At 39.7% G+C, this 14,483-nt stretch overlaps 1 protein-coding gene across 21 annotated transcripts in view; it reads left to right on the forward strand.

Moving 5' to 3' along the window:
- The window catches only part of NRXN1 (neurexin 1), a 1,139,759-nt gene that overhangs the window by 405,341 nt on the left and 719,935 nt on the right, over positions 1-14,483 (forward strand). For 13 of the 21 annotated variants that reach the window (XM_083175246.1, XM_083175248.1, XM_083175250.1 and 10 more), the window contains 2 exons: positions 6-29; positions 995-1,156. In XM_083175246.1, the coding sequence (XP_083031372.1) occupies positions 6-29; positions 995-1,156 (186 nt within the window). The remainder of the gene's footprint in view (positions 1-5; positions 30-994; positions 1,157-14,483) is intronic. The other 8 variants (XM_083175268.1, XM_083175251.1, XM_083175252.1 and 5 more) reach the window with 1 other exon arrangement.

A 14,483-nucleotide genomic window follows, 5' to 3' on the forward strand; every position in this document is an offset into this window, starting at 1 on the left:
CAAAGCACTCAGGCATTGGACACGCTATGGTAAACAAACTACATTGTTCGGTAGATATCATTCTAATTGTTTCTTATTTTGGGTTTGCCGTGTGTTTTTCTTTCTTTCTTTAACTGTAGACATCATTACAAAAGAGGAACTGCGGTTGGTACTCTTCTGCTTTCTTTCAACTCCTTCTTTTCATCTGTTGTTGACCTCCTAAGTTCTACCTGTTCCTATCAACTTTATTTATTTTTTATTTATTTTTTATTTGTTTTACTCACACATAGGGGCATCATTAACTTTACTACCGTTTGCATCAAGCTATAATTAACAGAAACAAGGCTAACCTTTGGCTGGCCCAAGTGGCTACTGGCTCGGCCACAATCTAACCATCCATAATGCATGGCATGAATGCTTGACGTGTAATGTTATGGTACATCCATACATCTTTCTTCATGAGCAGTCTGGTTACTTAATTTTTCCCCTTTGTCTTTTGTTAATGGTCTGTAGTGTGTTTATGCATGTACACACTAGAGTGCGCTATACACATTTTTTAATTTGCGTTTTTTTTTTGTTTGCACGCTTTTTTTCCCCGCTGCTGCTCATTTGTTATCCAGTGCAAACAGTGGTGGTGCTTAATACCGCTTGCGTCATTTATGTCTCCCTCCCCCAAATGCATGTTTTAACTAGTCAATGACAGACTACTAAACTTACTAATACGTACAACAGCTGAACTAACCTAGAAAGCATTTTACTAACACCATTTTTGTGTCTGCTAAATAACTGTTCAGTTGCTGTAGGGACAATAATGACACTAGCTCATTAATCAGACAACAGCCGAAATACCGTAGTTTAGATCCTTATAGGGGAAGACGAATTATAGAATCCAAGACCAAACTTCAAACAGACATGAAAATGGATTTTAAAACTAGGTTTCAAATCAGGCACATCCCAGAACTGCAGTATTTAGGACTGAGTATAGCGTGTCCTTTCCCTGTGCTTTGTTATGTAGGTAACAATTTCAGTGGACGGGATTCTCACCACAACAGGATATACGCAAGAAGATTACACAATGCTGGGTTCAGATGACTTTTTCTATGTTGGAGGCAGCCCCAGCACAGCTGACCTTCCTGGGTCACCAGTCAGTAACAACTTCATGGGCTGTCTAAAGGAGGTAAGTTTTTTGCTTTTCCATTTTGTTTATGTAGTTATGTGTGAGCATGTTGGTTTGGTGCAGTGTCACCTACAGTATTAAAAGATGTGATTTATTCTGTTGTATGATCTATATTTATTTAGTTTTGAGTACAATTTCCAATGTTGTAATTTTCCATTCTGCAGATTAACATTTAGAACTCATAGGTCCCATTTCAATTGTCTGAATTTCCATAGCAGTGGTGTGGCAATGCCAGCAACGGCAGACAAATTCATACAATCTTCCCCTGGACATATATTTATAATACAGTGCTGGGTGTGGTATAATTACCCGACAGTCGGGATTCCGACAGTCATTAGTCAGACATCGGAATCCCGACTGCACAGCATGGGGAGCGCAATTAAGCCCCTTGCGGGACCCCCACAAGGGAGCAGTCGTGATTCCGACGTCGGAGTAATGACTGTCAGAATCCCGACTGTCGGGGAGCCATTCGGCACCCGTGCTATGGTGCTGCAAACAAACATCTGGTAGTACTGAAAGTATGACATACTGTATAGAGCAGCACTTATTTGTATTGCGGTGGGGCACAAGGCTCGTTGAATTGAATCCTGAGTTTTCTTGCTAATATTCACAAACAAAATGCATTGACCAATATATTTAAAAATAATGTAGCAGGTAACCATGAGTTTGGGAATAACATACTGAGTTGCAATAAAATATATTTGCCCAAGGTTACATGCAGAAATGCAAAGTTATATCAGTAACATAGAGAAAGTTTTGGAAATACGGACATTACAATTGCCTTATTATCTTTGCCTATCAGTAAAAGAAACTTGGGGGAAAATTTGCTACTGGTATGTTGCCCATAGCACAGTGGTTCCCAAACTTTTTTGAATCACGGCACCCTAGAGCATCAAAATATTTTCAAGGCACCCCTAGGCCAAATGCTTTTTATCAATAAATTCAGAAAAAAAATATTAAATTAAGTGCATTGTGTTTATATGTCACAGTTATGTGGTGAGGGACAGGATTTGCTTCTGTTTGTCCACATATATTATGATTGACAGCCACAAGCACTGGTTTTGCCTGGTACATTGACCATAAATAATATGAATTGATCCTGGTCCACCAACCCAAGGCACCCCTGCAAGTGTCCTAAAGGCACCCCAGGGTGCCTAGGCACACAGTTTGGGAACCACTGCCATAGCATAATAACCAATCAGATTCTACTTCTAGAATTTGGTTGGTTGCTATGGGCAACAGAATTCTCATCTTAGTAAATTTTACTAATACAGTCTAGTAACAGAGAACACAGAAAGTATCCTAGTGACTGACACGCAATGCAGAGAATCATAGTAAGCATAAAATATCACAGAAAGCAATCTAGTAACCACCATACAATTCAGAGAGCATCCTAGTGACCACAATACAATAAAGAGCGCATTCTAGTTACCACAACACAACTCAGAGAGCATCCTAGTAGCCACCATACAATAGAGAGTGCATTCTAGTTACCACAATACAACTTATACCATGTTCTCACTGCGAGTGAGAAATACACGGCTTTTCCCCGGCATTAAAATGCTGGGGACTGCAGGGGCGGACCCCCGTTCTCACTGCAGGGCAAAATAACGTGTAAAGAAGTTCTACCCGGTAATTTGAATTTTAACACAGGTTTTTCTGCAGTGTGAACGGGTCAAGCCGTGTCTGCATACCAGGATCTCAAACACGGGTAAAAATAAGGGTTTTACACCATGTATGAGATCCCAGGTATGCGACTCGTTCACAGTACAGGAAAATTCGTGTTAAAATGCTAATTCCTGGGTCCCTATGATAGACCCGGGAATCTGCCTGCAGTGAGAACGGGGTATTAGAGAGCATCTTAGTGAACATCATATAATATATAGAACAATTTAGTGACGACCATACAATACAGAAAGCAACCTAGCTGCCACAATACAAAACAGAGTGCAGGAAATAACAGGTCAGCCTTAATGTCCAGTGCACAGTAAAGTCCCTACTCGGCTCTTGCTAGCTGAGAATAGTCCCAGGAGGCAATATTCCACCTCTGCAGCTGCCAGTCTATGAAATTAGGATATAATACTGAGACAACAATAATAAATAATTCAGTGGAAAAATACAACATATGTACTGCATACAGTTTTTTTTTTTTTTTTTTCAAAAACCTGATAATCATATGGGTATAGACAAGACACACAACTTTTTGGATTCTTTAAAGGCTGCAATTTGCAAAGGAGTAAGGATGGCTTTTGAATAACTGACTACCGCATTTTACATTTTCAACAATTGTAAAAATAAAATAAAAGTGGGGAGATATTAATGCTTTTATAAATTGAACAAAATATATATTTGACAGTTAAAAATAATATAAACCTGTTTAAAACAATGACTTCAAAATAACCTATTGTACTGCAACTCAGCCAGGACTGTAAGCAGTAAGATTTCATTACAATTGTTTTCAAATCTTCTATATATAGGTGTGAATCATTAGCTGTATGTGCGATATCTAGATAAGTGACACATTAGTGTACAGCATTTGGTAAGATTATTTGATTTACATTTTTCTGCTATTTTAGACACATGGATGAATCATTCTGATCAAATATTAAATCCACTAAATCTCTAAAGTTGCGCTTATATTATATGATATTTCCAAACAATGGTCACTGATAGACACAAAGTTCCCTACTAGTAGGAACTTACCACAGTAATCTGTACAACTATTGTGTCCTTAGCGGCCAGTATTAAAGGAATCTGTCCATAATTACAACTCAACCAAAAATGTAAACATCAATAAAAACATTTGTACTCTTAAAAATCAGTACAAATGATTTTTGATGGCTCCTTGTAGCTGGAGTGAATCTTGATTGTTAACGGTTGTTTGTAATCATATAAGTATCATACTCAACACGTTTCGCCTCTGTGTGAGACTTCATCAGGGGTAAAAAGAATGTACAATTGCAGAATATTACAATAAATAACAGTACAGAGATTATTTGCACATATATATTATAAAAAAACAGGTGATAGGTTGGAGTAAGGATGATTGAAGCTGAGTTTTCGTAGCCATGCATAAGTATGGTAAATATACAAAGTCAGAATGAGATAATATAGTAAAGGTATCTTTACAAGTATATATGATATGTCTCAAATGAAACATTGAACCATATTCCCCATTAATATTGGGAAGTACATACCTTTTGTATAACACTATTTGAATAATCAGTATACTGGAATTCCTCTATGGTGGCCGATATGATTGAAAAGAATAGTTCTTTCTACAATTTCCCTAATAGAAAGGAGGAAATTTTACGGCTTTGAGTCATTCATCTTAAAGTGAATTTTTAAATATTTATATATGAGGATGTTATCTACCCCACTAATCATTTGTGGGATCTATTCATTTTTTATATATGCCAAGTCTTTAAGCATTTGCCATCAAAGATTGTGTGAAATACTCAAACCCCATTTTCAGTTGGTAGTCATCGGATAAATTGGAAAGAGAGGGGTGTTGATTTCCTATAGGGCAAAATCTATAGAAAAAAAAGTATATTAATCAATAATTTTCTTCATTTTTTTATATATTATTTTCTAAATTTATATATATTTATAGAGAAAAAACTTTAAACATACCAATTTAGTGGAAAGTGTATATATGCCTTCTTTACGGAATATAGATGGGAGTAGACTCTACTCCCATCTATAGTCCATAAAGGAGGCAGCTCTAACTTTGAAACAAAAGTCTGTGGACTACAGTTGAAGGTACAATGCCACAGAAGATCTTGGTGGCTGTTTATTTTAATGTAGCTACTGAACCACTTGTGGAGCAGCACAGTCACTGGGGACTGGAACACTAACTAATGCTTGCCGTAAAGTAAAGTAAATGCTGGAAACTATATCTAGGCTCCTTCCATGAACTCAGGCTCGTGGTGCACTTCTATATTTTGAGAATGCACTTGCCCAAAGTGCGTATTTGGAAACTTATTGTACACCTTTGTATAGATATATAGATAGATAGCAAAGTATATACTGTAGAAATACATTGATACATCTTCCACTATACATTAATAGTTAATCATTGATATTGCACATGTGTTATGCGACATGAATGTGACCATGGAACTGCTACTTTACAACAATGGTAGAGAAGTAGGGTTATTGGTCCTGTACTAGGCGATAATGAATGAGTCAACATAAATGACTACTGACTCATTCTAATCTGTACAAAACCAACTAACATTCAACTTCCATGGATGCGATCCAAACAGGAGAAACCAAGGGTTGGTGGGGCTCCCTGAGTCACTTTGTTGGGGGGTACTACTTACAAATACAAACAATATTAAACAGCAATGGCAGAGTTAGGATCCCAAACTGGTCTCCTGTGTAACATAGGGCCTTATTCTAGTTCACTCTGACAAAATCCTTCTTAGATGGACAAAACCATGTGCACTGCAGGTGGGGCAGATATAACATGTGCAGAGAGAATTAGATTTGGGTGAGTTATTTTGTTTCTGTGCAGGGAAAATACTGGCTGCTTTATTTTTACACTGCAATATCGATCTCATTTTGAAGTAAAACCCCACCCAAATCGAATTCTCTCTTCACAAGTAACATCTGCCCCACCTGCAGTGCACATGGTTTTGTCCATCTAAGAAGGATTTTGTCAGAAAGAGTGAACTAGAATAAGGCCCATAGCCACTGTGCTGTCGTAGAGAGGAATATAGCCTCATAAATACATTTCCCTTCTAGACTGTTTTGTAGTAATGGGTGTTATGGAATAATGTAATTCAACGCGTAGAATTTTTAGATTATATCCTTTAAAATTGTGGAGTACTTAATTTTATAGCAGTGTCTGGTTTTAAATATTTAACATTCAAGGTATCAGAACGGTGTCTGGTAGAAAAGAGGGCTGTTCAGGCGTGAAAGTATGCAATCTGAATAGCTGAGTGACTGGAAGAAAGGATGTATTATAGAATACAGTAAGTGTAATCGGTGTGACTGTGGTGCAGGAGCAAACCGCATGTCACACCATACCCATGGGCATAATGTATCATCAGTCCAATGTAGACCTCCCACCTTGCTGCCTCTACTGCATGTCTGTATGTAACTGGCTGCATTTTTATTTTATACATTTAAACAGTTAAATGGATGTATAATTTAAATAATATCACCTAATGGGGAAGTGATAAGTGTAAGGTTATAACGCAGCAGCCAATCACAATTATCTTCCAGCTGTCAAGTTAATGGGTGGGTTTGAAAAATGACAATTAGGAGCTGATTGGCTGATGCTTTATCACCTTCCACTTTATCACCACTTTATAACTTCACCAGGCTTAATACATCTGCCCCAATGTACACGGATACCAATAATCCAAGTAACAAATAGACACATCCACCCCATACAGTAGTTATATGGTTATGGTCAACTGCCAATAGTTCGACATACACAAAAATTGGCACAACCAAAAAGGTATGAAAAAATACAAAAAAAAGAAACTCATGTTTACCTTTTCATATGTTGAACTCTGCCATGTCAACCTTTTGCTCTATGTGGACCATGTGCATGTCAATATTTTGGGGCAACTTTTTGTCTACCAACCTAGACGCTGTCAAGCTATAGAACGAATACCTAGTTACATATGAACACCCAACGCATTACAGCTATATTGTACTGCTAAGTAAATTGGCACCTAGAAAGGGGGGTTACTTATTACCTGGGCCCAGGTCTGATATAGGGGCCTTGGGTCCTCTACCCCGATTCCACATTAGAGAGAGCCAGAGAGAGAGAGAGAGAGAACTAACTACCAGTGCAGCATCCTCTCTTCCCAGTCCAGCACACTCTATTCAGTGCTGTGTGCTGAGCTGGGGAGAGAGGCAGTTGCAGAGGCACCCTGTCCCCTCTCTCTCCCACCTGCACCCTACCGGTCAGTTTAGACAGCGGCTTCCCTGCTAAGTGTTTTCTTCTACATGGGTGTGGCCATCCCCTCCCATTGGCCATCCCCCCATTGGCCAAGCCCCTCCATTATACCAGGGCCCAGCAGAACTGTCGGTGCCACTGTTAGAAATGCACCGGCTTTGCAACATATTAAGGTCAAAAAGTGGTTTTGTTTTTGAAGAGCTGTAAACTTGTCTAGATGGTGTTCATGAGACCACAGGCATTTTGCATACAATTTATGATAATTAACAATTGAGTTGCAGGGCATGCATAATGAATGTAATAATTTTGAAATACATCACAATGTTTCCTGAGCTTCATAAAAATGCTATAAAACTTATATGACCTTCACTAAAAATACTCAACAGAAAAATAATATAGCAAAGATTGTGTGATCACATTCTTCATCGCTACAAGAAGGTGCCAGAAAGCTTGCCATACATATTTCATGCTTTCAAACGTGTGCTGCTCGAGTGATAAGGGGAAGTGAGGAAGTTAAAGGATTTTTCTGGATAAAAACATTGAAAAACATATTTCTCAATTCATAAATATGTAGTAGAACTATTTATGCGATGCACATTTTACCGAAGAAGTGAAATACCCGATAAACTATTTTGATGGCTCACATTTAGATTATAGTTAAATATTATCAAATAGATTTAGTATATTTTACATTTTATTTGGATTTGCGCTTCTCCGGGCTGTTTGATATCATTTGCAAATTTACAAATTTCTAAACAATTTGGTGAGAGAGAAAAAAAAATAGAATTCAGTAAAACCTCACACAGCAGCTACACGTGCTTTAGAATGCAGCAAATCTATAGGATTGTCAGGAAATCTGAATAGAAATGTTAAGGCCCCTAAAATAGGGAGATTCACATGCGAATGGGGCTCTTTTTATTTACAATATATTGCACGTGATCCTGCCATCTGGGAAGGTCCCAGGTGACTAAAATGGGGGATCATGGGTGATTTCTCCGCTCCAAAAAGTCACCCTAATGTATGATAAGATTTACTTTAGTGATAATATTCACACTCAGGGCAAAAATACAGTATGTGCCATGGATGTATATATAATGGGTCATGGGCATCTCATGCAGACATGTCCTGGTTCCAAGTGGGCCGGCACTGTACACCATATATTGATAGAATTATACTTATGTCTATGGAATGTGGCAATGTGAAAAACTGTGCGATGGCTATTTTTCCTTAGATTTGTGCATGCACAGTGTAGAATTCACTGGGAAGCATCATATTCCCAGAGACCTGGGAAGTCTATTTCACTGCCAGAGTGGATGAGGCCCATATGAAGCCTGTAGGTTGGCCTTCTCCTCTCATAAACCAATTCAGATCTGTGCCTCCTGTAATTCTGAAATCATAATCTCTGCCCCCCTAAGTCTACAACACAGATTCTCGAAGTTTGTCCTCAGGACACTGAACAGTTCACATTTTCAACCTAACCCAGAAGGTTCATTAGTCACAGACACATTTTAGAAGATCCACAGATGGTCCTAATTACATCACTTGTAATTATGGACAGAATGTATCAAGAACTGGTGGTTCATCCCTCTTCCCTTCGCCTCAATACTCAGTACATATGTACTAATTTCAAACTTAATATTTCATAAACAGAATTAATTATTTCTGCCAATAAATAGTAGTTACCAACCTGATATCTCTATTGCTGTTGAGAAGATGACAATCACTCCTACCTCCCAAGCTCGCTGCCTAGGTGTTATCCTTGACTCTGAACTTTCCTTTGTTCCCCACATTCAATCTGTCTCAAAATAATGTCACATGCACCTAAAAAATATATTCAAACTTCACCCTTACCGTACAAGACACTGCAAAAACTCTAATCCATGCTCTCATCATCTCACGCATTGATTATTGCAATAGTCTCCTTATTGGCCTTCCCCAATACAGACTCTCACAACTACAGTGCATCATGCATGCAGCTGCGAGGCTTCTATATGGTAATACCAACTACAATTTGCAAACACAGGTATAAGTGGAGTCTACAAAGCGCTTATGAATGTTAAATTAATAAATTAATACAAAACTTCCCTTCTGTAAATTGGTGCAGTGATTCGGGCGGTTCTGGGTGTCTCACTTGTTCCCAATAGATGTATTCATATAGGTGGTCATAAAAAGATGAAAGCAACATATATTGTATCAGGTCTTATATAGAACAAATTCAGTAAAGTACCCAGGGTGAATCACTCCAGGAAAAGTGTTCCTACAGGTATCCTTCCACCATCAAAGCAAATAAACTGTGTCATACCAAGGACTCACATCGTACGACACCATTTATTGTATTGGGAACAAGTGAGACACCCAGAACCGCCCGAATCACTGCACCAATTTACAGAAGGGAAGTTATGTATTCAGTTATTCACTTAACATTTATAAGCGCTTTGTAGACTCCACTTATACCTGTGTTTGCAAATTGTAAGCTTTGGAGGAGGGTGATCCTCCCATAAGTGTTTGAGTCAGTCAGGGCAGCTGTGCAAGGAGGTGACAGAGGTGTATTACATTACATAATACCAACTACAGCTGCTGGGAGGACCCCCCCCCCCCCCCAAAAAAAAAAAAAACCACCTTACTATCAAATTGTAAATGGCTAAACTAATAAAAAAAATGCTTGATTATAATCAGTTGTTCATTTAACTCGATCAACTATTTTTAATAAATATTTTGTAGATTACACTTTATGCTACAAATTGATAACATTTAATTAAAATGTATATTGTGTTGGGAAAATTGTACAATGAAAAATAAATATTTTGTTTGTATCTTTACTGGATATACGAAAGGAAATTTAGAACAACAATTTAGATAAAAGAGCTAGTTATATCACCAACAACAAAGGTATAGGATTATTTGCAGTAAGTTAAATCAAGTTTGGATAGAAGATAAGAATAGTATATTTGAGATAAACTACGTAGAAGAGAACGTACAGAAGGTGATGCCAAAAAAGTGAGAATACAGAACTATTGATCAAGACAGAAGATTGTACTGACATTTTCAGCCCAAGAACCTTTAAAGAGCACGGATACTTTTTGCAGCCAGATAAACACCTAAATGACAGACAGATTTCAGATACTCAAGCTGTTTTTTTTTTTTAAATGCGGTGTCTGCACGTGAATTTTCATGGATATCTAGGATAATGGCTTCTAAAAAAATAAATTCAACACAATTAGTGTATTTCCCATTTTATGGCACCATGGAATTAATTTGGATATAGTTAGGAATTCTTAACATGCAACAAAAGTTTCTTTGTAGTGCGCAACCAACAGTTAGGCTGCTGACTTTTTAAAAGTTTAGCCATTTTTGCCAGGATACATCTCATAAACCCAATCAGGGGTCTTCATTGACTAAATAAAGAATTGATTGATGTCCACTTTGTGCAACCATTTGTTAGAAACTCTGTACAATCCCAAACAAGAGCTTCATCATGATCTTCAAAGAACACCTAAAGATAAAAAAAGAATGGTTTACTGTATTAAAAGCAGCAGCCAAAGGGAGGACATACCAAGATATGACTGGTACCCATATCAGTGCATTATCAATCACTAATGAAGAGTACAGTATATATCATGAACAAAACGCACTCAGGTTTTAGGCTTCCAGTTTCTTGGGGTGCTTCACAGACACCAATGGGAATACTCCACTCACCATTGGTTAAATTCAGAATTCAGTGTTTGTAATGAGGGCACTCACCAGTCCATTTCCGCAATTTCAAAAGATTTTTTCAATCCAAAAATTGGCATAAGCGAAAGGATCCAAAGGGATATGGATTACCAGCCTGCTAGGAGCTGTCCATTAGGAGCTCTGGCATCTGTCTCCTCCAAGGTGGCGGCCATTTTTGGAGGGCCATTTGCAGCTGTTTCCATACAGATGGCCAGACCCATTCCGTACACCCACACAGCCCCAAGATAAGAACACATTGCAGTGGTAACAAAACCATAACAGTACAGTGAAGCTTCTGTGCGTCATGAACTGGAAATCATAGAGAAATACTGTACAGTAGGTAATTTTTCATTTATTATGCTCTCAGTTTGAATTAAAAGCAAATTAATATTTTTATACCAGCTCTATCAAGAGTATTTAGATGCAAGTGTTATCTGAATGCACGTTAAAGAAGAGAGAGCATTCTCATACAGAAGATTTATAGCGTTAAGTGTTCTAACTGCCATTTACTTCAATTGCCATTTCGCACGATCTCAGAAGAACTCGTTAAATTGCTATGTAAATGATTGTAATCAGCAAACCACAAAAGGGAAATACTTATTTACAGTATGTATTACTGTTCAGTCTGGTAAGCAATCAATTGACGTTATCTATATCTTAATGGAAATATACTCTTTTAATTAGACATTTGTAAGATTTTCTAGGTTTTTTTTTTTTTTAATGGGAAATTATTTTTATGAATGATAGTTATTATGTTTCCATCTCAACATTTATGATTTAAATAGCAACAAAAACAGTCATAGATTCCCCATGCTATTGGCAAGGGAAACAGTCGTTAGTTCGACACAACTAAGGTCGACATATATTGGGTCGACCACTGATGGTCGATAGGCAGGGCTGAAAGTGGTCATGCAGAGGTGGGGGAACTCATTTCCATATGCCACCTAATTACACCCCCTCCCCCTATTAGGCAGTGGTACGGTTTTTGGCTCCCCCCTGCAAACTGGAATGCTTTGCTGTGAGAATTACTGTGCAGAGACAATGTGGAGGTTAAAATGTTCCACCTCACCATTAGAGGCGGTGGAACTCAGTTCCACCTCACTTTAACCCCTGTTGATAGGCCTTAGGTCAACACAGGCAAAAGGTTGACATGCCTAAGGTCGACCAAGTCACAGGCTGGTGGACAGGAGCTTCATCTGACATGGACGCATGAACATCTCACAATCTCTTGCGTCAGCAAGGCCACTGGTAGTGGCTTCCCTGCCCGTCTCCACTTTATGGGCTGCAGGGAGCCAGCCGAGGGACAAAACAGGGAGCGTGAGCATCTCGTGCACGCATGCCTCCTTCTGTTGAAAGGTGGCTGTTGGTGCAGGGCGGCCATTACTGACTCACCAGGAGTAGCTCCAATCAGGGCCGGATTAACAATGGGCCTGATGGAGCTACAGCTCCAGGCCCACTCTCCAAATAGGCCCAGTTTGTAGCTGAGGGCCAGGGCTTTCCAACGAGCCCAGCCCCGTGTCGCTAGCCCCCCAGGAACCGGAGATAGCGCCAGGCAAACCTGGAACGTTTTCCCCATAGAATAACATGGGACCCGCTAACTCCGACCTCCACCCGGTTCCAACGGCTGCCAGTTCCCTCTCCGGCATCACAGAAGCTTGAGGTTGGTCTCAGTCGAACCCAAATCGCTGGGCCTTCAATCTGATATATGGTCCTTATGGGTTCATTGGTTCTAGAGATATTGCGGGTAAACCAATTTTTTTTTTTCATTTCTGGCTGTTCATGTTGTTTGAAGACAGATTTCTCTGGAACCAAACGGCCCATTTTCACGGGACCAAAATCATTTGAAGCCTACATGTAAATGGGTCAGTTGGTTACGAAGATATAGCTCATGGGTCTTCAAACTGTGGCCCTCCAGATGTTGTGAAACTACAAATCCCAGCATGCCTTGCCACAGTTTTGCTATAAGCGAGTGTTAAAACTGTGGCAAGGCATGCTGGGATTTGTAGTTTCACAACATCTGGAGGGCCACAGTTTGAAGACCCATGATATAGCTGCTTGTTTAAAGGGGGGCGGGGTGGTTTTCTCTAGCCCTCACACCAGAAAATGCAGAGACTAGGCTGGTGTAAAAGGGGCCAGTCCGGGAATGTCCCTGCATGATCCTGGGACCATATTACCGGGTAAGTCCCTGCATTTTCTGGTGTGAAAGGGGTATTATTTTAAATAGCCGGGACTTGCAGTGCTCTGAATACAGCCAGGCAGCCCCCTGCTCTCTGCTCGGCTGTCAATGGCTGTCATTTCTGCCCATCGGAGCTGTCCTCCAGTTACTGCGAGCATGTATTCCCCCTTGGCAATGAGCATGTAATCCCACATGGCAATGAGCATGGAACCCCTAGGAATGAGCATGGAAGCCCTGGCAATGAACATGTAGGTAAGCAACACTTATGTAGCATAATTTTTATTAGGCATTATGGTGTTTGGCATAATACGTAATAAAGAGTATGGTGGCTTAACATGTAATGGGCATTATGGTGTAAATTTTTAATGCCCCTATTTATGAAGCATATTGTGCATTATTGCTCAATCTGTTTGGTATAGCGCAGGCATGTCCAAACTATGGCCCTCCAGCTGTTGCCACAGTTCTGCTATTAGGGAATGCTAAAATGATGTCAAGGCATGCTGGGATGTGTAGTTTCACAATAGCTGGAGGGCCACTGTTTGGACATGCCTGGTATAGTGTGTATTTTGGCTCAAGCCTCAAGCCATGTAGCAAAATGTGAATTTTGCCTTAATCTGTGTGCCATAGTGTGAATTTTGGCTCAATCGGTGTGGTATAATGTGTAAGAGGCAAGTACAGTATAAGGGGGTTACGATACTTATATTTTAGTTTGGCGCCCACTAAGCTATTTGCTTAGTTTTCCATGTCCGCTTGCCACGCTTCGGGCTTGGTGGCTCGCTGCGCTCGCCACACTATATAAAATCAACTCTGTGCCGACATGGATAGTGGGGGTATGAGCGTACTAACTATAGTGGGTGCCCAACTAACATATAAGTACCTGGGTTACTATTGTGTTGCATGATTTGTATAAGGGGTATATGGTGTGGTAAACTTAGGTGACCACATAAAAGGTGCTGAAATGTTGTCTACCAAGTTTCGGCTTTCAGTATTTTTTTATGACTGGAGAGCTGCCTCACCCCGCAAGTATCTTAGGACATCGGCGTCCTGCGGGTGCACCTTTGGAGTGCACCCGCCAATATATCTCCCTGCATTTTTCTTATGCCAGCTCCCTGCCTTTTCCAGGCATATATAGTTAGTTGAAAGTATTTACACAAATAGAGACACACCCATGAGCAGACCACCCAACCAGAACACTGGTCACGCCCCCCACATTATTAGGTGCTGGCCACAACCCCTATTATTGCGCATAATAGGCCCTTGATCATTTTCAGCTCCAGGCCCATTTAGACCTTAATATGGCTCTGGCTCCAATGAGAGCTGCTCCATCTGTAAAACGATCATGGACTTAAACAATCTTAGGACTGTATCTCCCACAGTCAGTTACTGAAACCAAATAAGCCGGAAGGTGTTACCCAAATTTATTTGATAGATGTCCCTCAAAGGGCCTGATTGAGACCTGTGCGCAGGTTAGCTAGCAGGAAAACTCCACCCCGATGAATTTAACACACACCTCCCTCTAGCTG

Source organism: Crinia signifera, chromosome 3 (genome assembly GCF_055691185.1).
Source record: "Crinia signifera chromosome 3, ASM5569118v1, whole genome shotgun sequence".
NCBI classification, from domain to species: Eukaryota; Metazoa; Chordata; class Amphibia; order Anura; family Myobatrachidae; genus Crinia; species Crinia signifera.